Source organism: Dendrobates tinctorius, unplaced genomic scaffold, assembly GCF_039654945.1.
Source record: "Dendrobates tinctorius isolate UK_male_01 unplaced genomic scaffold, ASM3965494v1 ptg000075l, whole genome shotgun sequence".
NCBI classification, from domain to species: domain Eukaryota; kingdom Metazoa; phylum Chordata; class Amphibia; order Anura; family Dendrobatidae; genus Dendrobates; species Dendrobates tinctorius.
In genome coordinates this window covers 55,684,049-55,704,988 of record NW_027361743.1, presented here as the reverse complement: position 1 = coordinate 55,704,988, position 20,940 = coordinate 55,684,049, and the positions used below count along the sequence as shown (strand labels likewise).

Here is a 20,940-nt window from a genome sequence, read left to right as displayed (position 1 = left end):
CTGCACAGCGGTTTTTTTTTTAAATTGATTTACATTGTACTGTAAATCACTTTGCGGATCCGCAGGAAAACTGCATCTTGTGCACATGGCCTTAAAATTACAAATCTCTCCATTCTTTGTAGTTGGGAAAACTTGCAAAATCGGCAGTGTATCAAATGCTTATTTTCCCCACTGTATGTATACAGTATATATGTAAATACAATAAGAATCCCACACAAAATGCTTCCATATGCCTCTGTATTATATTGGAGGTATACAGATGTACAGAATCACAATTACAGCCTCATACTATTGTCCATCTGCTGTGCTTGTTAATATACATGCTGAAGAACTGTGCAGACTTTTACCTTGTACACGTCATGCACACTTGTCAGGTGATCAAATCTTGAATACATTGCATTAAGCATGTTGACTATTTGGATGGGCTCACAAGCAGAACAGATGTTAGTAAATGTCACTACATCACTGAACAGAATTGTACATGTTGGAAACTCACCTGTAAAGAGAAAAAGAATCTGTGAGTATGGGAGTAGGAAAGGATTCTTTACAGTTAGAGTAGTCAAATCATGGAATTCTGAACCACAAGAGATAGAAATGGCAAACAGTATGACAGCATTCAAAAAAGGGATACAGGGCACTTAAGGTTATGAATAATTTAGAACCAAGGTATGTATAAATGATGTGGGTAACGTTGAACTTGTTGGACGTGTATTTTTTTCAACCTCAGCAACGCTGAACATAGAAAAGTCGAATTCTAACCAAAAATATTTACTGCTATGTCACATAGTAATGAAATCTGGTGATGGCCTGGATTTCTGCATATTTTGGCATTTGAGGGATAACAATATCGTAGAAGTTTCATTAGGAAACATAAGGTACCTGCTTGGACTTTTTTGCCTTCCTTTAGCTGATTGGCCACATGCTGAGGAAGCATAGCGTACAGCAACGTCTCAGTTTTTTCCTTCTCGGCCTCCAGGTTTTTAGACAATATACGCAGCTCTTCCTTCTTGCGTTCCAGCTGGTTGGACAACTCCATTTCCGCCAGTCTTTGATGGTTCAGGAGAATGAGGTCTCTTGTCACATCGTGTTTGGCGATATCTGAAATGTGCATGTTCCTCTCCTCTAGTTCCTGCAGACTTCGCAGTTTTGGAGAACACATGTAGATCATACAATGTATGGAATCCATCCATATCATATGTCCTTTAAATTAATATTTAGTAGATATAGATACATAATAAGTACACGATAATCACAGGGGAAAAAATATAAAGACAAAAGCAGCACCAGACAAAAAATATCTGGCTAATTCATGCTAGACCCAGCACCCACTGGTTTTATAGAAAATTCAAAAATTGAGAAAGAGGCAGCACGTAAAGAACAAAAAAATTCTTCCTTGACAGGGGAATAAACAAAGACGGTTATTTTGAAGTGCTGCCTCTTTTTCAATTTTTGGATAATCTCAAGAGCCGTGTTTGCTTTGAAAAAAGGGAACAAGAATTTAAAGGGGGTTATCGGGCTTCGTTCAGTTCCCATTGAGGAAGTGAGCAGCGCTAGACAAGCCCTGTAACGGTTATGCAGATATTTTACCTATTACTCCAATACTACATATGAGATAAGAAAAGTGAAGCAACTGTCTGATACTGCGGTCACATTCTGTCACATATGTTCCATACTTCTTGCTCACATACCAAACGCAAGGTAAAGCACAAATAAAAGGGACACTACTGTACACAAGGTTCTTTGTAGTCTGTAACTATGTAGACGCTTAAATGGGTTGTCACCATTTATGTCTTCCTGTGTGTTGTGTTGTCACGTTGTCCTATTACTTCATTGTTGGTGCAGTGGTGAGATTTGGGTGAGGGGAGAAAGAAGGGTCATAGAGAGCAAGTGATGCTTCTTTAAGACTAAGGGCAGGTGCAGACGATCATATAACTCAGACGAATGCTGCCTGTCGTTTTGATGGATAACTCTCGTCCCCCATATTATTCTATGAGACTGTGCACGTGTGGCGCGCCTGAGGCTCAGTCGCCACAGAGGTACTACACCTTCTCCTAAGGTGTGGTGCCCCACCAATTAGGTAAGTTGGGAACTCCTTTCCACACTCCAACACCTGCACCCACACACAGGATAGTTCAGCAATGGACCAGATTGCGGCTCCATGCTTAGAGGATAGCAGAGCACCTTTCGTGGGTCCTTGCTTTGTAACACGAGATGTGCTGGGAGGTGGGTGGAGTTAGATATAAAAGAGGGGGAAAGTTTAGAATTACTGATCAGGCTGACAGAAGAGGAGTCTGGAGGAGAGCAGGCTGACAGGAGGTCAGCCTGAGGGGAGCTCAAGGCGGAGGAAGACAGTCAGTCAGGCGAGGCTGAGGACTGGTCTTAGTGGAACGAGCTCCCTAGGAGAGGAGAGAGAGGAAGGAGTGCTGCAGCTGCCTCAGTGACCTGAGCCAGCTGGCACGGGAAAGGAACTTTAGGAGAAAGACGTAGAACTGCAACCTAAGCTTCCATAAGAGAGAGAAGGAACAGCGCGGAACGAAGGAGTAGGAGAACAGAGAGGAGTTGTGGGTTGGAAGAGGAACCCTGCCTATAGGTTTTCAGCGCAAGGCCGGGGCCCGGTCCCCGAGGTTGTATGGACACTTATGGTTCTGCAGCAGACACCGGTGGAGTAGTTGGCTGTAAATGCATTACTCCCATCCAAGACTTGGGACACAACAGCAACACGGATAGAGAGCCGGGATCCAGGAGGTCCCTGATCAGGCTACAGCTGTCTGTCATACAAGTAGAGTTGTTAGGAACATCTGACAGGAGGAACTTCAGAGTAACCACGGTACTGGAGCTCTTCACACTAATAGGCGCAATAGCGGAGTCGTTCAGGACAGGCACATGTTGGCGGAGTGTTGGAGAGGAGAAGCCTGACTTGCCCGGGAGGTTGATTGAGTCTCTGCCCCGGAGGACACGGCACGGAGGCAGGCACCAGTGTGTACCACGAACAGTGAGTAAAGCTTTGGAACTAAAAGCCCTGGTGTCTTCCAGTCATTGTGTTCCAACACCGTCAGCACCGCTACATCTGGGTATCATCCTTTACACTACCTGCGCCTACACACTGCCCTGGGGTTACAGCTTCACCTGTGGGGAGCTATACCATCTATGCTGCAACACACCATCAGCCCCAGAGGACCTGCACGCAGCGTTGGCTTAACATCTTGCTTGCCAAACACCACAGGTGGCGTCACAAACTATTTCATCACAAACCACCATTGATTTGGGCGCCCAGGGCCACGGACTGGGTCACCTGCTGCTGTGACACATCCCGCTGATACCGGCCCGGTACCGAGTACCCCACAGCCCTGGGACGGGGCGACCCACACGTCTGACTTTTTACTCAGGCCGAATCGGTCCGAGGATGAAAACTGCAGCATGAACGATTTGCCTACGAATCGGATGGCACTTAGCCATTCAAGTTTATAGATCTGTGGGAAACATCCGACTGCACTCGAATTACTTGATTTTCACAGAAATTTTTTTTTTTAATTCTCCTCATCCTAGAAAAATGGATTACACTATGATCAAACTCTGATCGGAGTGTGATTTGCATAATTTGGACCAATTTTCTGTGGAGAAAACAATGGTCTGCACCTGCCCTAAGGGAGGGTCGGTTGTGCAGCACCTAAAGTATTTTGAACCCTATGAGAACTCAGATTTCCTCTCAGCAAACTAATTTAGGTTGCCACCATATTATATACCTCCCCAACACATCATCTGATGTCTAGAACAAGGAAGCACTGGCAAATTGAGGTATGAATATAAAGGAAACTCTGGGACTTTAGTATCTTTCATCATGTATTAGATGGGCTGAGCCAAGAACACATTAAATCCTTCGAAGACGTGGATGTGCCTCTGTACTGCATAGCTAATTTGACATCTGCACCTCTCGCCCATGACTGTGGTATTTGCTGCAACTGGATCAAATGTTAATTGGATTTAGTGATGGTTCTTATTTCAGCATGCCACAGTGAATATGTAAAGAGGAATCTGCATATACACTTTTAGATAACCCTTAAAGGGAATCTGTCACCCCATTTTTCCACTATCAGCTTCCGGCAGCGCCATCAGGGGCTTATCTACACCATTCTGTAATGCTGTAGATAAGCCCCCGATGTAACCTGAAAGATAAGAAAAAGGAGTTTGATTATACTCACCCTGGCGTTTGGTCCTATGGGTGTCTCCGTCCCGTCCCATGCCTCCCACCTTCATACGATGACGTCCTCCTCCTTGCTTCTCCCTCGGCTCCTGCGCAGGCGTACTTTATCTGCCCTGTTTAGGGCAGAGCAGAGTACTGCAGTGCGCAGGCGCTGGACCTCTGACCTTTCCCGACGCCTGAGCACTGCAGTAGTTTACTCTGCCCTCAACAGGGCAGATAAAGTACGCCTGCGCAGGAGCCGAGGGAGAAGCAAGGAGGACACCCACCGCCGCCCCCCGTTGAGTATAATCTAACGTGTTTTTCTTATCTTTCAGGTTTCATCGGGGGCTTATCTACAGCATTACAGAATGCTGTATGTTTTGAGTTCATTTTCCCCTTCACCTTTGATGTCTGATGAACTCCCTCTGCTGGTGAAGAGAGGTAGTGAAATCGATTGGGATGGGAAGAACCTGTTATCTGAATAGGCGGAGTGTGATTGGACATCTGGAATTTCTGAGTGGATATAAGGCAGCTGACGCCCTGCAGGGTTTGCTGGTGATCCTTTCTGCTCTGAGCTCTGGAATCCAGTTTTAGTTCCTGTCTACTAAAAGCTACGTTTTTGCCCTGCTATTATTCCATGAGATTTTGTCTGGTTTCCTTAGTGTTTGTATTCAGCCAGTCTCTGATCAGTTGATCTCTTTGCTCTGTTTTCAGAATATACCTGAGTGCTGATATACTGATTTTGAAGTCTAGCGACTTCAGGGCCTTTTTCCCTATCAGACGGTTGGGACATTTTTGGTAGGGTTTTTTGCGGATTGCAGCCAGCATCTTTTCTGTCCTGTCCTATCTAGTTAGTTGGGCCCCATCGTTTGCTCAGCCTGTCTTTCTGTCTGTGTTTGTGTTTTCATCTGTTTTTCACCGACAATACATGTTGGGGGCTGTCTATTGCTTTGGGGTCTGCTCTGGGGCAGTTTAGATTTCCCCTTTCCTTCTTTAGGCTTATATAGTTCTCCGGCTGTGACGAGGGGTCTAGGGCACCGTAGGAACCCTCCACGGCTACTGTTAGTTGTGGTGAATAGGATCAGGGGTCTGCAATCCGATAGCTACCAACCTCTCTGGTTTTCTGGACTTAGCTTGTATTTTTGTTTTCTCCTCCTCCGGTGACTCATTCTTAACAGCTGTAGATAAGCCCCTGATGGCGGTGGCCGCAGCTTATAGGCCGAAAATGGGGTGACAGGTTCCCTTTAAGGAGTTGTCCAGGCTTGAGATGAAAGTCTACACTACCTTTATTTGGTTGCAAACTTTTGCATCCTGATAGTGTGCAGTACGCTTGCTGTCAGGATTTTCCGGTGTTGCCCATGAGAGTGTGTAGTCACGTGACCATTAGTATGCGATTTGCATACTTGCGATCACATGCTGACTAGACATGCTCATGCACTTAGAGAGGATGAGCATGTCTAGTCGGAATATGAGAGGAAGTATGCAAATTGTATGCTTGCGGTCATGTGGTCGCCCACTCTCACTGACTATATCAACGACAGCGTGCAGTACACTCACCATATTGACTGACTGTAGCCTTTTATCCCAAGACTGGAGAGTCTTTTTAGCAAAAAGCATGGCTGTGTAGACCCTCTGGCAGCCCCTTTGCGCCACTGACTGAAAACAGAATATGCCACTTAACATTATCTAAGTGTTAAAACAATAGAAAGAAGCAGAAATGTATTCACTGTGCTGAATATCAATAATTGTAAATCACCCAGAACAGGCTTCATGTGCCTTCATTATTCCTGGTCTGCACCACTGAATTCTGAATGAGAACAGAGATCCATACAAATATATGGGGAAGTTACGACAACGTCACCTCTGAGCTTCAGCGTAGGCTGCTTCTTCCAGGACTCCGGCATCATTTCTCGCTTTGTCTTCAGCACAAATTGACTATTGGTGAACATCTTAATGTTTGAAATAGTGAAAGTAACTTGAGGGTGGACGATGGTGAAATATTCATCTAGTCTGATGTCAATAGTTTGGATTCCTGGGACATATTTCTGTATGTTTACTCCGGCCTGCCTTATTTTCAGCTGATCACAGTAGAAAATAGAGAAAAGCATATAAATAGGAATAATGACACTAGCACAATACAATGAGAAAATAGAAAGACAGTTTGATTTTCCTCACTTCACTTTCATTTCAACAAACTTTGCATAAATTAATAGTGCAAGGAAAATATGAAACTCTGAAATATATTGTATCAGAGAAATAATCTTCTTTCTCCACTTGTGAGCCACTTCTTACCATCCATCGCCTCCTGAATTCACAATCCATTCTGATTACAGTCACCTTTTGATGCACAGTGAAGAGCAAAAGGGTAACAATGTTTTGAACTTTAGACTTTCTGGCTCCATATCTCACCATCCACTACTACGTCGAATGTGAGACTGCCATCATTTTATAGACAATCATCTTGGATATCTCATACACAAATTTGACTTATAATTATAAAACATATGATTAGTTATGCAGATTCTTGTCAGGTCACTGCATTGTTACTGATTTGCTCCTTAACATCTAAATTTTTATTATTTTGTTATTATTTTGTAAATCCACTGTTATGCTGCAGCTCTGCAGGTAAATGCAATCTCCACAAGATGACAGCTGAGTGGAGGGAAGACAGAAATACTGCTTTGTGCAGACTAGCAGCCCTGCAGTGAGGCTACCACCAGGTGGCAGCAGAATAGTCAAACAAGCCGGGTCAATACTAGAGAGTAGTACAGTACCAAGAGAAATACCAAACTCAGAGTCAGAGGAAAGCCAAAAGGACAGTACCGGTCAGAAGCAGAAGTACCAGAAGCAAGAGCCGGAATCAGGTCAAAGTCAAAGCCAATTCGGGTACTGGGGAGTCCAAACACGAAGGGAAACACTGAGTCGGGACGGGGAGAGAAGAATGAACAGACACGGGCACAGTCGGCAAAGTCAGCAGGACAAATCAGGGTATACCCAGTCAGCTACTCACGCCGTAGGCAGAAAATATAGCTGACACTGCCTGCAGGATACAGTGCAGGGAAATAGCCGACCTGACGCCAGAACAAGGCAGAGAAAAGTTAACTTCTGACATGACCAGACCAGGGAAAACCCGGTCTGGATCATGACATCCACTTTTGGCTTTCAACACTGCCTGAATCCTTCTGGTCATGCTCTAGATCAGATTCAAGCATGTTTTGACCGAAATCTGATCCCAAGTCGCTTCTACACGTCCCCAAGATTGCTGCATACTGGTCGACTTGGGTACGTATACAGCTTTTTTCTTTAACTCTACCCATAGTGTTTGATTGTGTTTAGCTCTGGGGACTGTAGGGCCAATCCAGCACCTCTACTTCATTGTCATTGAACCATTTCTTCGCTAATCTCAATGTATGTTTTGGGTCGTTGTCCTCCTGGAACACTAAGTCATCCTTTTGACATGAATAGGACTCTAGTCTACGAAGTAACTCATCTTGTAGGATACTACTCACATATAGCTCAGCATTGAGACCACCATCGATCTTGGGCAAATATCCAACTTGTTTAGCTTTGAAACAACCCTTCCTCCAGCAAACTTGACATTTCCTTCATTTTCTCCGCTAGCCTCTTTTCCCCTTGTTTCTTCCAGACCCATTTGCAACCATCAGAGCCTAGTCTACTGACTTTCGTGTCATTGCTCCAAATCACCCTTTTAAAATCTTTTGCTGTTCACTTTTCGTACAGTTTTTCTAACTCGAGCCCACACTTCTTGTGACGATATTGACGTCGAGGCTTCTTCACCTTTTTTCAGGATACCGTTCTAGGCTTGTGTAATGTGTGTCACCCAGTGCTTGCATTGACATCTGTGATCTCACTATTATGAAGCATACGAGCCACCTCCTCTTTTCTTGGGAAATCTTGTTCATTGCTGATCCTTGATCCGGACCAATGACCTTTTGCTTGGAAATCAACCTAATAACATACTGATCTATTAGGGAATGTGAGAACAGGTTGTGTTTTGTAAAATTCAGGAAGAAAAAGATTTTTCTACCACCAGGAGCAAAACAGTAACAATGCAGTGACATGAGAAGAATCTGCGTAACTAATCATATGCTAAATAGTTGCAAATTAAATTTATGTATGAGATAGCCAAGATGAAGGTCTAAGAAATGATGGTAGTCTCACGCCCCCCGAAGAAGCAAGAAGCGAAACGCGCGTTGGGGTCTGCAGCCCACACCACAAATAGGTTGGTTTCTGTTTATAGGTTGACTATTTATCTTGTGCATGTATTCACCGCTGGCTTGATCTCTCTGGACAATAGCTATCCTCTATACTGTCTCACGGCCTTTCTGTCTGAGATTATCTAGCTGCTTCTGTTTCAGGATCTCTTTTCTTGTTGCAGACTGGCGGATATACATTTTTGATAGCAGTTGTGACTGACATTGGAACAAATTTTTCTCTATGCAATAGGCTTAGTTCCGCTTTTGGACTAATCTATTATGCACTATTGCCCTTTATATGAATATTGAGAAGATATTGTCCTCTGTATATAAAGGATATAGAGATAGATTTATATATATATTAACTTTCTGTATACCTCCTTTTTGTTTTTATGTAGGCCCTTTTATGAAATATGGCCTCTATTATGCACTATTGCACTTTATATGAACAATGTGAATAAATTATGTCTCTTTATAGAAAGATATATACATAGTTCTGCTGAGTGATGTCCATTTTAGTCACCTTTACATGCCTTTGTTTATATATTGCAATTTTTACCTTCACCTACATCTGTGTGTGGTAACTGGGTGTCGCTGATTCCCTTACATATTTCAAATTTTGTAATTAATCTTTCATAAACTTGTATTTTACCCTTTTTGGATAATAATAAAAAACTTCCTATTTTATCTATTGCTCCTGGTTTCCTTTTTCTTTTGGTTTATATCACGTTCAAAGCAGTAGTGGATGGTGAGATATGGAGCCTGAAAATCAAACGTTCAAAACATTGTTACCCTTTTGAACTTCACTGTTTATGGCAAACAGGAGGAGGGGGTCAAATAAATTGAGAGGCAGAGAGACAGATGCTGCTTCTTTCTTGTGTTTTATCCCAATCCAGTGGTGAATTCACAGCTACTCTGCTCAGTCCAGCTGTACAGTGTCACCCATGCTGCTGCTGCTTCTGAACATGTGCTAGATACAGACTTGGGAACAGGAATCCCTTATGTCTGTGTGTGCTGTGTATGATACGTCATGACAACTAGTCTCCTAATAGAGCATGCCGTGAGGAGAAATGCAGCACTACAGATTCACTTTAGAGTTGGCCATCCAACTTAGGTGAATGCTCCCCAAACTCTCATGAAAAATAATTGCCAAAAATATCTGGCAGCTGCAGATTTCCCTACTGAGCACACATATTTGCTCATATATGTAGTCCTCTAGCATAGTAGTATAGTATTTTGTTTGTTTTGTATGATAGATTGACCAAAGAGTAGAACTATCTCTGGGAGCCCCAGATAGATAGATGTGTCAGCATTGCTAAAATGTAAGGAGAAAGCAATATGTGAAATTTGTGAAAAAATGTACATTTCTTACATGTGATATATTTAGTGCTAATTTTGACTAGCAAGTAGGAGATTATGGTATACATGCTACCCAAATCATCCACGGACCCAACAAAAATGCTCCAATCCAGTAATGGCCAAACTTCCAGATACGACACTTATCAACAAAAGCCAAAATACAATACAAATGTGTGATCTTTATGAAACTTTGCTGATAGAATGCAATCCATGTTCTAAAGGGAAATATACAGATATGGTCGAAAAACTGACTCCACATAGCAAAATGTTGTGTGACATAGACCCCTGTATGTAGAAATGACCCAACACAACATAACATGTCCCTAAGGTGACACGGTCCATATAGCAGCATATGTTACACATAGCTATAGTAATAACTCCCACGTCAGGTGTGGTGGGCATCTAGTCACTCTGCCATTACCTTGACCACAGTAATATTTTATCTCGCCTGTCCACTTTTTTCTGCATTTTTCTTAGTGTTTGGTCTTTTTATTATTTTTACACTGTGTGATATTTTCTGTCATCTTCACTTTTTCTATTCACCATTCCTTGATGCTTATGTAAGCCTGCCAGGGGAGATTCTGGTGGATGTATGTGCAGCATATTGTGTTATATCTACAGTTGTGGCCAAAAGTATTGACACCCCTGCAATTCTGTCAGATAATACTCAGTTTCTTCCTGAAAATGATTGCAAACACAAATTCTTTGGTATTATTATCTTCATTTAATTTATCTTAAATGAAAAAACACAAAAAGAATTGTCCTAAAGCCAAATTGGATATAATTCCACACCAAGCATAAAAAAGAGGGTGGACAAAAGTATTGGCACTGTTCGAAAAATCATGTGATGCTTCTCTAATTTGTGTAATTAACAGCACCTGTAACTTACCTGTGGCACCTAACAGGTGTTGGCAATAACTAAATCACACTTGCAGCCAGTTGACATGGATTAAAGTTGACTCAACCTCTGTCCTGTGTCCTTGTGTGTACCACATTGAGCATGGAGAAAAGAAAGAAGACCAAAGAACTGTCTGAGGACTTGAGAAACCAACTTGTGAGGAAGCATGAGCAATCTCAAGGCTACAAATCCATCTCCAAAGACCTGAATGTTCCTGTGTCTACCGTGTGTCATCAAGAAGTTTAAAGCCCATGGCACTGTGGCTAACCTCCCTAGATGTGGACGGAAAAGAAAAATTGACAAGAGATTTCAACGCAAGATTGTGCGGATGTTGGATAAAGAACCTCGACTAACATCCAAACAAGTTCAAGCTGCCCTGCAGTCCGAGGTTACAACAGTGTCAACCCGTACTATCCGTCGGCGTGTGAATGAAAAGGGACTGTATGGTAGGAGACCCAGGAAGACCCCACTTCTTACCCCGAGACATAAAAAAGCCAGGCTGGAGTTCACCAAAACTTACCTGAAAAAGCCTAAAACGTTTTGGAAGAAAGTTCTCTGGTCAGATGAGACAAAAGTAGAGCTTTTTGGGCAAAGGCATCAACATAGAGTTTACAGGAGAAAAAAGAGGCATTCAAAGAAAAGAACACGGTCCCTACAGTCAAACATGGCGGAGGTTCCCTGATGTTTTGGGGTTGTTTTGCTGCCTCTGGCACTGGACTGCTTGACCGTGTGCATGGCATTATGAAGTCTGAAGACTACCAACAAATTTTGCAGCATAATGTAGGGCCCAGTGTGAGAAAGCTGGGTCTCCCTCAGAGGTCATGGGTCTTCCAGCAGGACAATGACCCAAAACACACTTCAAAAAGCACTTGAAAATGGTTTGAGAGAAAGCACTGGAGACTTCTAAGGTGGCCAGCAATGAGTCCAGACCTGAATCCCATAGAACACCTGTGGAGAGATCTAAAAATGGCAGTTTGGAGAAGGCACCCTTCAAATATCAGGGACCTGGAGCAATTTGCCAAAGAAGAATGGTCTAAAATTCCAGCAGCGCATTGTAAGAAACTCATTGATGGTTACTGGAAGCGGTTGGTTGCAGTTATTTTGGCTAAAGGTCGTGCAACGAAGTATTAGGCTGAGGGTGCCAATACTTTTGTCTGGCCTATTTTGGGAGTTTTGTGTGAAATGATCAATGTTTTGCTTTTTTCTTCATTCTCTTTTGTGTTGTTTTCATTTAAGACAAATTAAATGAAGATAATAATACCAAAGAATTTGTGATCGCAATCATTTTCAGGAAGAAACTGAGTATTATCTGACAGAATTGCAGGGGTGTCAATACTTTTGGCCACAACTGTATGTACTGTCTCTCCCTTTGGGTGTCTTATATAGCGTTACACAATTTCCACATGCAGAAGTCTGAGATGCCTCAGCAAGTTTTATTGTGACTATTCCGCTTTTTAACCATTTGTCATTTAAATATGCATTGCATTTTATCTGCACTGTTTAAAAGGGATCTGTCCATAGGATCAACCCTTCTAAACAGTCTATATGGACACATAGATCATAGGAAGCTGAATAAAGTGACACTTTAATATCTGAGATCCGATGTCTTAATTCCCGAGGAATCCACATTTTTCTTTATATGTAAATGAGCTGTTAAGATCTATGGGCCAGACATAGATCTCTCTGAGAATCTGTCTCTGAGACTTAGGGTACCGTTACACCTAGCGATGCACCAGCGATCCCGACTAGCGATATGACGCAGTCAGGATCGCTGGTGCATCGCTAGGTGGTCGCTAGTGAGCTGCCACTCAGGCAGATCTCACCAGCGACATCGCTGGGGTCGGGGGTCGTTACTTACCTGTCAGACGCGGCGATCCTGCGTTCTCCCGCCCGGCTCCACGCGTCGCTCGTCGTCACAGCAGGAAGCCCCAGCAGGAAGTGACCGACGAGGAATGGTCCAGCAGCTTCTCGCGCGATCAGCGATAACCAGCGGGGGAGCCGGTCGGAGGTAAGTATCACATGCAGCGATATCGCTAGCAATATCGCAGTGTGTAACGGGGGCTTTAAGGTACTGTCACACTTAGCGATGCACCAGCGATCCCGACCAGCGATATGACACGGTCGGGATCGCTGGTGCATCGCTAAGTGGTCGCTAGTGAGCTGCCACACAGGCAGATCTCACCAGCGACATCGCAGGGGTCGGGGGTCGCTACTTACCTGTCAGACGAGGCGATCCTGCGTCCTCCCGCCCGCGTCCACGCGTCGCTCGTCTCCACAGCAGGAAGCCCAGCAGGAAGCTGACGACGAGAAACGGTCCAGGACGTTCTCACGCGATCAGCGATAACCAGCGGGGGAGCAGTTGGAGGTAAGTATCACACACAGCGATATCGCTAGCAATATCGCTATAACGTCACAAAAACCAGGGACGTTACAGCGATATTGCTAGCGATATCGCTTAGTGTGACGGGGCCTTTACTTTAAATGAAAGCGGGTAGTACCAGTATGAGACATGTAAAACAGTAGAGCAGACTGTCAGTGATTACATATCTCACACTGGTATCTCCCCCTTTCATTTAATATAATCTCTGGAGGCAGATTCTCAGGAAGATCTATTTCCGGCCCATAGATTCTAACAGCTCATTTAAATATTAAGAAAAACATGGATTTCTCTGGAATAAGACATCCGATCGCAGATATCAAGGTATCAGTTTATTCAGCTTCCTATGAACTACATGCCTATATAGACTGCTTAGGAGGGTTGATCCTACTGAGAGATTCCTTTACAGATTACATTTATTTTTGTATTTTGGTGGTCAGATTCATGCCTTTTCTTGGTAGGTCTTGTATCCACATCATCCACAGTTTAATGTGCAGTCGGAAAATATCCACCAATTAACTTATAAGGAATCAGCAGTGATGTGACCAATCAATCCAGTGTGAGGGAGGAACAGCCGGACAAGCTCCAGTTTGTCTTTATGGCCTAAAACATACACGTTCAGTTTGCATCTCAGAGAGAAGACATTTTCTTAAATGTAAAAATATCTGCAGTAATCTGCAGTAATCACGCCATAAAACATAATAGATTTCCCAAATATTCAAAAAAAAAAATGGGGGCCCCCTGGAATAAAGAATTCACAATACCATTCACCTAGTCCCCTCTAATCACAGGAGAGAAGGAAAGAGAAAGGGAAAAAGGAAAGAAAAAAAGAAAAAAAAATCAGTATGGGAAGTCCTCAGGTGGCTGACAAGGATCCGTCCTTTGCAATGGGAGAATTAACAATTGCAGAAGAAATGTAGGCTTGGAATACAAGAGTTAAGTTTGTTTTATTAAATGTAGAATTATTAGAAACGTATTTAGAAGTATATATAGTGTATTATTGGTGGATATAAGGCTGGTATAAATGTATTTTTTTAATCAATAATAGGTAATAGTATGTTTAAAGCTGATTAAACAGATAGTTTTTTTGAGAGAAAATGAACTATTATTATTATTATCATGCATTTATATAGCGCCATTTATTCCATGGCGCTTTACATGTGAAAAGGGGAAATATAAACAAGTATAATAAACATGTGTAAGGCTAGTTTCACACTTGCGTTTATTTCCTGCAGCGCACGGCGCCACTAAGCCCCGCCCCCTCCCAGCTCCCTGCCCGCCCCATCCGGTCATCGCTGCCTACTAGCGCACATGGACGCTTGCGATCTGCGCACCCTATCTTTAGCATAGGGTGCGCAGATCATGCGCTAGTAGGATTTTAGCGTGCGCTGCGCTCTTTTGAAGGTGCGCCGGTGTGCGCCGAACGCAGCATGTTGCATTTTGGCGCGCACGGCGCACCTTCAAAAGTGCGCAGCGCACACTAAAATCCTACTAGCGCATGGCCAGCGCACGATCTGCACACCCTATGCTAAAGATAGGGTGCGCAGATCGCAAGCGTCCATGTGCGATAGTAGGTGCCGATGACCGGATGGGGCGGGCAGGGAGCTGGGAGGGGGCGGGGCTTAGCGGCGCCGTGCACTGCAGGAAATAAACGCTAGTGTGAAACTAGCCTAAGACAAGGGATACACAAGTACATAAGGAGAGGGGACCCTCCTTATGTAAACACTCCTGTGTTAATCCTAGATTTGGATATACCCATTCCTTTACCCTTCTAACCCCCCCCTATCTCTCCCATTACAATAAATAATATATAATATCTTAAGTATAGTAAGATATTGAAAGAAGTTATACTTAAAAGATAGAAGTGATATACCACATGCACAGATTGTTATTGTTGTTAAAAATGTTTTGTTTTTTTTCTTTTTGGAAAAATAAATTGAAATTTAATGAAAAACAATATCTGCAGTTTCCTTACTTCTTTGTCAAAAACAATATGAAAGGGGAACTCATTGCAGAACGCCTTCTCATCCATCCACAGTCTGCTGGGATAAACTGGCTGAAAAGTATTTAACAAACTTCCTGAAAAACAGATAATACGACAGCAAAATATGTATAATCATAATCACGTTTGTTTGCAAAAGATAAAAAAAAGTGGTGTGATCAGCTGCTGCGGGCATCTCCTCCACTTTGTGTCTTTGCAGGAAGTTATCCATGATGAGGCCTAAAATGTAAGAACTTAAGATGAGCGAACCCAAACTGTAAAGCAAGTGTTGGGTGCTGGACTCTGAACACGGACGTCTGGACGGAGATTTTACAAACTCCAAAGTTCAGGTCCCCATTTATTTCTATGGGTTTCGGGTTCAAGTTCAGGTACAGCTGTGGTACCAACACAAACACAAACTTCCACTGGTCCATTCCCCTTAGTAAGGACACAATTACTCCAACTGACCATGGTTGCCAAATAATCGCTTATTGTCTACATGCAAACTGATCGGCAGTCGTTTAATGGCCACACATCTTGTGTTTATACAGGACGATGTGCTGCCGAGAACAATGATTTTACTGCCAGCAGGAAATATCACATTACCTAACGAACAAGCATTTTGCTCTTTTGCCGAATTTTTGAACTCATGTTTACACAAGCCAATAATCCGCAAGCAAGCCGTCTACAGAACACTGGTTCATAATTATTGTCTCGTCTAAATGAGCCTTAAAAGGAACCGGTCACAAGAAAAAACATTATTAACCTGCAAGTATGGGGTTAATCTGCAGGTTAATAGTGGTTTTAGACCCTCGCTGCTGGGAGCAAATTAACTTTATTCCCCCTGGCAGCGTTTGGTGTTCAGTCATGGGGGTGGCGCTGGTGAGGGTCCAGTCACTGTGTATAAAGACCGGCGTCTGTAACCGTGCAACCGGCCCTGACTGACAGTCAGTGCAAGAAGGCGCAGTTACCGCCACCGCTCCTATATACACCAATTGGTGACTGAACCCGTGCTGGCGCTGCTTGGAGTCAAAATGCTATTAACCTGCAAAATAATCCCATATCTGCAGGTTATTAGCATTTTTTCACAAGCAGGTTCCCTTTATAAGAAAGAAAGAGGGGATATTCCAGCATCAAATGTAGTAGGTAAATAAAGAAAATATGACAAGCGTGTCACAACCCAGCAGTGAATTTTACTGTAGCAAACGCATTTCCTTGCAATGATTAAAGGCGACCACGCGTTTTCTACGGTAAAATTCCCTGCGGGGCTGTGACATGCTTGTCATTTTTTTTATAATTGCCTATTAAATTTGATGCATTTGAGAAGATCCTGACACTGGAATATCCGCATTCTCTCTTACAATTAATCCTGTGGCACGGTTGATTCCGAGTCTCGGACTTCCATGTGGGTGAACTGACTCTTCTGTTTTCCTTTGGTTTTCAGGTTCCCTTTATGCCTCAGCAGGTACAAGAAATAGCTTTTGAATGAACGATCAATCGTTTGATCGTTCAGTGGATGGCTATCTCTCCCGACTCTCTCAAATACAAGTAAAGGTCCCGTCACACACAGAGATATCGCCAGCGAGATCGCTGATTTTGTGACGCCACAGCGATCTCTCCAGCGACATCGCTGTGTGTGACATGGATCAGCGACCGCTCCCCTGCCGGGTATCGCTGATCGTGCGCCATTGTCCTAGGCCGTTTTTTTTGATCATTGGTCTCCCGCTGGCCAGCGCGCATCGCTGCATGTGACAGCGAGAGACCAGCGATCAGCGATGCTGGGAGCTGGTTTCCAATGTAAACATCGGGTATCTAAGAGTCGCGCGGCTCTTAGATACCTGATGTTTACATTGGAAACCAGCTTGCTCGCTGGTCCTGACTTGGTCTATGTGACAGCTCACCAGCGATCAGCTAACGATGTCCCAGCGATCCCATCCATGTCGGATCGTTGGTGGGATCACTGGGACATTGATACGTGTAACGGGGCCTTACACTTGGCTCGGCTGTGCACTCCTATTATCTCTATAATGAACATCTGTCAGACTCCTCTTATATCCTGGAGAACAAAACAATCAGCAGTCTGAAGTGGGACATGCAGGATCTTTCTCCCTCATGTGTACCAGGGCTCCCATCCAATAAGTGCTGTCCAGGTTGTCCAGGTCCTCTGTGAAAGTCTTGTCTGATAATTGAGGGGAGTTCACTCACCTCTTCCAAATCTGACAACATTTCTGATAATGTCCCAGTGGGATTTCTTTAACACTTCAATATTTTTGCCATTTGATTGCTTTACTCCTCTATAAGCCTGAAATATATAAAATGTTATAATTATTGACTTTGCCATGAAGTCTGTCAGTTTGAGGGAAGAAAAGCCCTGCATGTTCCCAACAAATCTGTCAGATTTTGTTATGGAGGCCATGATACAAATATGAACAAAACCTAATAACTCGAATGTGAGAAATAGCTGACCAGGAAGTCACCTTGTTCTGAATATCCTCTAAATACAGTGGGGAAAAAAAGTATTTAGTCAGTCAGCAATAGTGCAAGTTCCACCACTTAAAAAGATGAGAGGCGTCTGTAATTTACATCATAGGTAGACCTCAACTATGGGAGACAAACTGAGAAAAAAAAATCCAGAAAATCACATTGTCTGTTTTTTTTTTCATTTTATTTGCATATTATGGTGGAAAATAAGTATTTGGTCAGAAACAAAATTTCATCTCAATACTTTGTGATATATCCTTTGTTGGCAATGACAGAGGTCAAACGTTTTCTGTAAGTCTTCACAAGGTTGCCACACACTGTTGTTGGTATGTTGGCCCATTCCTCCATGCAGATCTCCTCTAGAGCAGTGATGTTTTTGGCTTTTCGCTTGGCAACACGGACTTTCAACTCCCTCCAAAGGTTTTCTATAGGGTTGAGATCTGGAGACTGGCTAGGCCACTCCAGGACCTTGAAATGCTTCTTACGAAGCCACTCCTTCGTTGCCCTGGCGGTGTGCTTTGGATCATTGTCATGTTGAAAGACCCAGCCACGTTTCATCTTCAATGCCCTTGCTGATGGAAGGAGGTTTGCACTCAAAATCTCACGATACATGGCCCCATTCATTCTTTCATGTACCCGGATCAGTCGTCCTGGCCCCTTTGCAGAGAAACAGCCCCAAAGCATGATGTTTCCACCACCATGCTTTACAGTAGGTATGGTGTTTGATGGATGCAACTCAGTATTCTTTTTCCTCCAAACACGACAAGTTGTGTTTCTACCAAACAGTTCCAGTTTGGTTTTATCAGACCATAGGACATTCTCCCAAAACTCCTCTGGATCATCCAAATGCTCTCTAGCAAACTTCAGACGGGCCCGGACATGTACAGGCTTAAGCAGTGGGACATGTCTGGCACTGCAGGATCTGAGTCCATGGTGGCGTAGTGTGTTACTTATGGTAGGCCTTGTTACATTGGTCCCAGCTCTCTGCAGTTCATTCACTAGGTCCCCCCGCGTGGTTCTGGGATTTTTGCTCACCGTTCTTGTGATCATTCTGACCCCACGGGGTGGGATTTTGCGTGGAGCACCAGATCGAGGGAGATTATCAGTGGTCTTGTATTTCTTCCATTTTCAAATTATTGCTCCCACAGTTGATTTCTTCACTCCAAGCTGGTTGGCTATTGCAGATTCAGTCTTCCCAGCCTGGTGCAGGGCTACAATTTTGTTTCTGGTGTCCTTTGACAGCTCTTTGGTCTTCACCATAGTGGAGTTTGGAGTCAGACTGTTTGAGGGTGTGCACAGGTGTCTTTTTATACTGATAACAAGTTTAAACAGGTGCCATTACTACAGGTAATGAGTGGAGGAAAGAGGAGACTCTTAAAGAAGAAGTTACAGGTCTGTGAGAGCCAGAAATCTTGATTGCTTGTTTCTGACCAAATACTTATTTTCCACCATAATATGCAAATAAAATGAAAAAAAACAGACAATGTGATTTTCTGGATTTTTTTTTCTCAGTTTGTCTCCCATAGTTGAGGTCTACCTATGATGTAAATTACAGACACCTCTCATCTTTTTAAGTGGTGGAACTTGCACTATTGCTGACTGACTAAATACTTTTTTCCCCACTGTACATGTTGGAATAATGGCTATTATTGTATATATTGCATCAACTACTATTTACTACTGTTTAAAGGGGTTCTCCTGTCCAAACTGATAAGTCTGCAGTCACTCTGTATGACTGCAGACTTATGAATCCCTCAGATCACACACGGTGCTCTGTGAGGATAAGCTGGTTTCTGAGCCGGGACCGGACAGTATGTGTACCTTATACTGTACCTACCCCCGGCCAGAGCCCGAATAGTGGGCGCAGCCTTGCTCCATACACTTGTACTAAGCGAGGCCACGCCCTGACTAGTGACAAGGCCATCAAGTAGGCGTGCTCGACTAGAGGGCGCAGTCTAGCTCCATACAAGTGTATAGAGCAAGGCCACAGCCACTGGCCGGGAGTATGTATAATGCATACACACCCTCTGATTCCAGCTCAGAAACTGGTGAATCCTCTCTGCTTACAGTGTGTGCACTGGGTGATGCATAAGTCTGCAGTCACACAAAGTGACTGCAGACTTATTGATTTGGATCGGACAACCCCTTTAATAGTTCATGAGTTTCAGTCTCCAGCAGAAGTGTTGTATTGCCAATAATACACTGTTAAAAAAAAAAAGCAGACAGAAAGTTCCTGCTCACTATGTGTGTAGCTGGAGCCCATGTTTACTTTCACTTTGCGAGCTGACAGACAAGGTGCTATCAGAAATACCAGTTGTAAGCTGTATTATGTTTGTTCCTAAATAAATATATATATATATATCCACTGATGAATGACTGGAGAGTACAGAGATTAATCTGCTGCCAACAATACATTATTATATTAGAAGAACATAACATATAATAAGTAGTTTCAGGATGAAAGTTTGTCCATTCAGCCAATCCTGCCTCCAAATTCATAGCCAGAGATATGCTATACTCCAGGTCTATTCTTTGTCCAATGTGATTCCAGCTTTACAATACTATTGACTATTAATTAGGTCTACCTGGTCTTGGTGAGGTTGTTCTTTATCATCCAAATTCTCTTTTGGTTTAATACTTTTCTTATGGCCTTCGCTCTTCTGAAAAACTTCAAATATGACATGCTCTCGCTTTCCGGTGCGCTCCCTCTCCTCAGTTTGGTAGATGATTCGCATGGTTACTTCACTATTAAAGAAATCTTTTGCCACAGATTCTATGATCCCTGGAAATACAAATGAATAGAGATGAGCGACTTTGCCTTTTTTAGGGTGGAGTCGGGTTTCATGAAACCCGACTTTCTCAAAAGTCGGGTCGAACGAAATCGGCCGACTATCGGGAAAAGTCGAAGGTCCGACTGAAACACGAAACCCAATTCAAGTCAAAGGAGAAGCAAAGTCGACAGGGAGTGGAGGACAGTAAGCACACCTACATGCCAGACCGCTTTTTTAAAGTGCGCAAAATATCTCTCTTCCCCCCCCCCCGACGCTGCACATGTCATCTTGTTGCCCACAGTGTACATCCTTGCTCAGTGGCTGAAAAAAGTCACGTGCAAGCATTCTGGGAAATTCAACTTTGATGCTTGTTTTGCCGACCGCATGGCCGACTTCACGTTGTGGTTGGGTTTCGGTCGGCGAAACCCGACTTTGTCGTAAGTCGGCGACTTTTGAATCTGGCCGACCTGTTTCGCTCAACACTACAAATGAATAATCAGTAGAAGAGAATATTAACCTGTTATATAAAACATCAATGCAGAGGCTTTTTTAAATCCCTCTGTTAGGCATCAAATATGTATGTGTAATATATACTGTATGCCTACATACTCACCGGTAGCCGTCTTCTCCCATTTTCAGCCCTGATCTGATAGTACATGACTACAGTTGTGACCAT

General features: G+C 43.4%; 1 protein-coding gene across 1 annotated transcript in view; it reads right to left on the bottom strand.

Annotated features, from left to right (window-relative positions):
• LOC141096602 (guanylate cyclase soluble subunit beta-2-like) overlaps positions 1-20,940 on the bottom strand; it is a 91,997-nt gene that overhangs the window by 9,576 nt on the left and 61,481 nt on the right. The window contains exons 7-12 of the mRNA XM_073583340.1: positions 20,063-20,275; positions 17,218-17,271; positions 15,007-15,110; positions 6,042-6,258; positions 880-1,200; positions 348-496 (exon numbers count right to left, since the gene is read on the bottom strand). Of these exons, the coding sequence (XP_073439441.1) occupies positions 348-496; positions 880-1,200; positions 6,042-6,258; positions 15,007-15,110; positions 17,218-17,271; positions 20,063-20,275 (1,058 nt within the window). The remainder of the gene's footprint in view (positions 1-347; positions 497-879; positions 1,201-6,041; positions 6,259-15,006; positions 15,111-17,217; positions 17,272-20,062; positions 20,276-20,940) is intronic.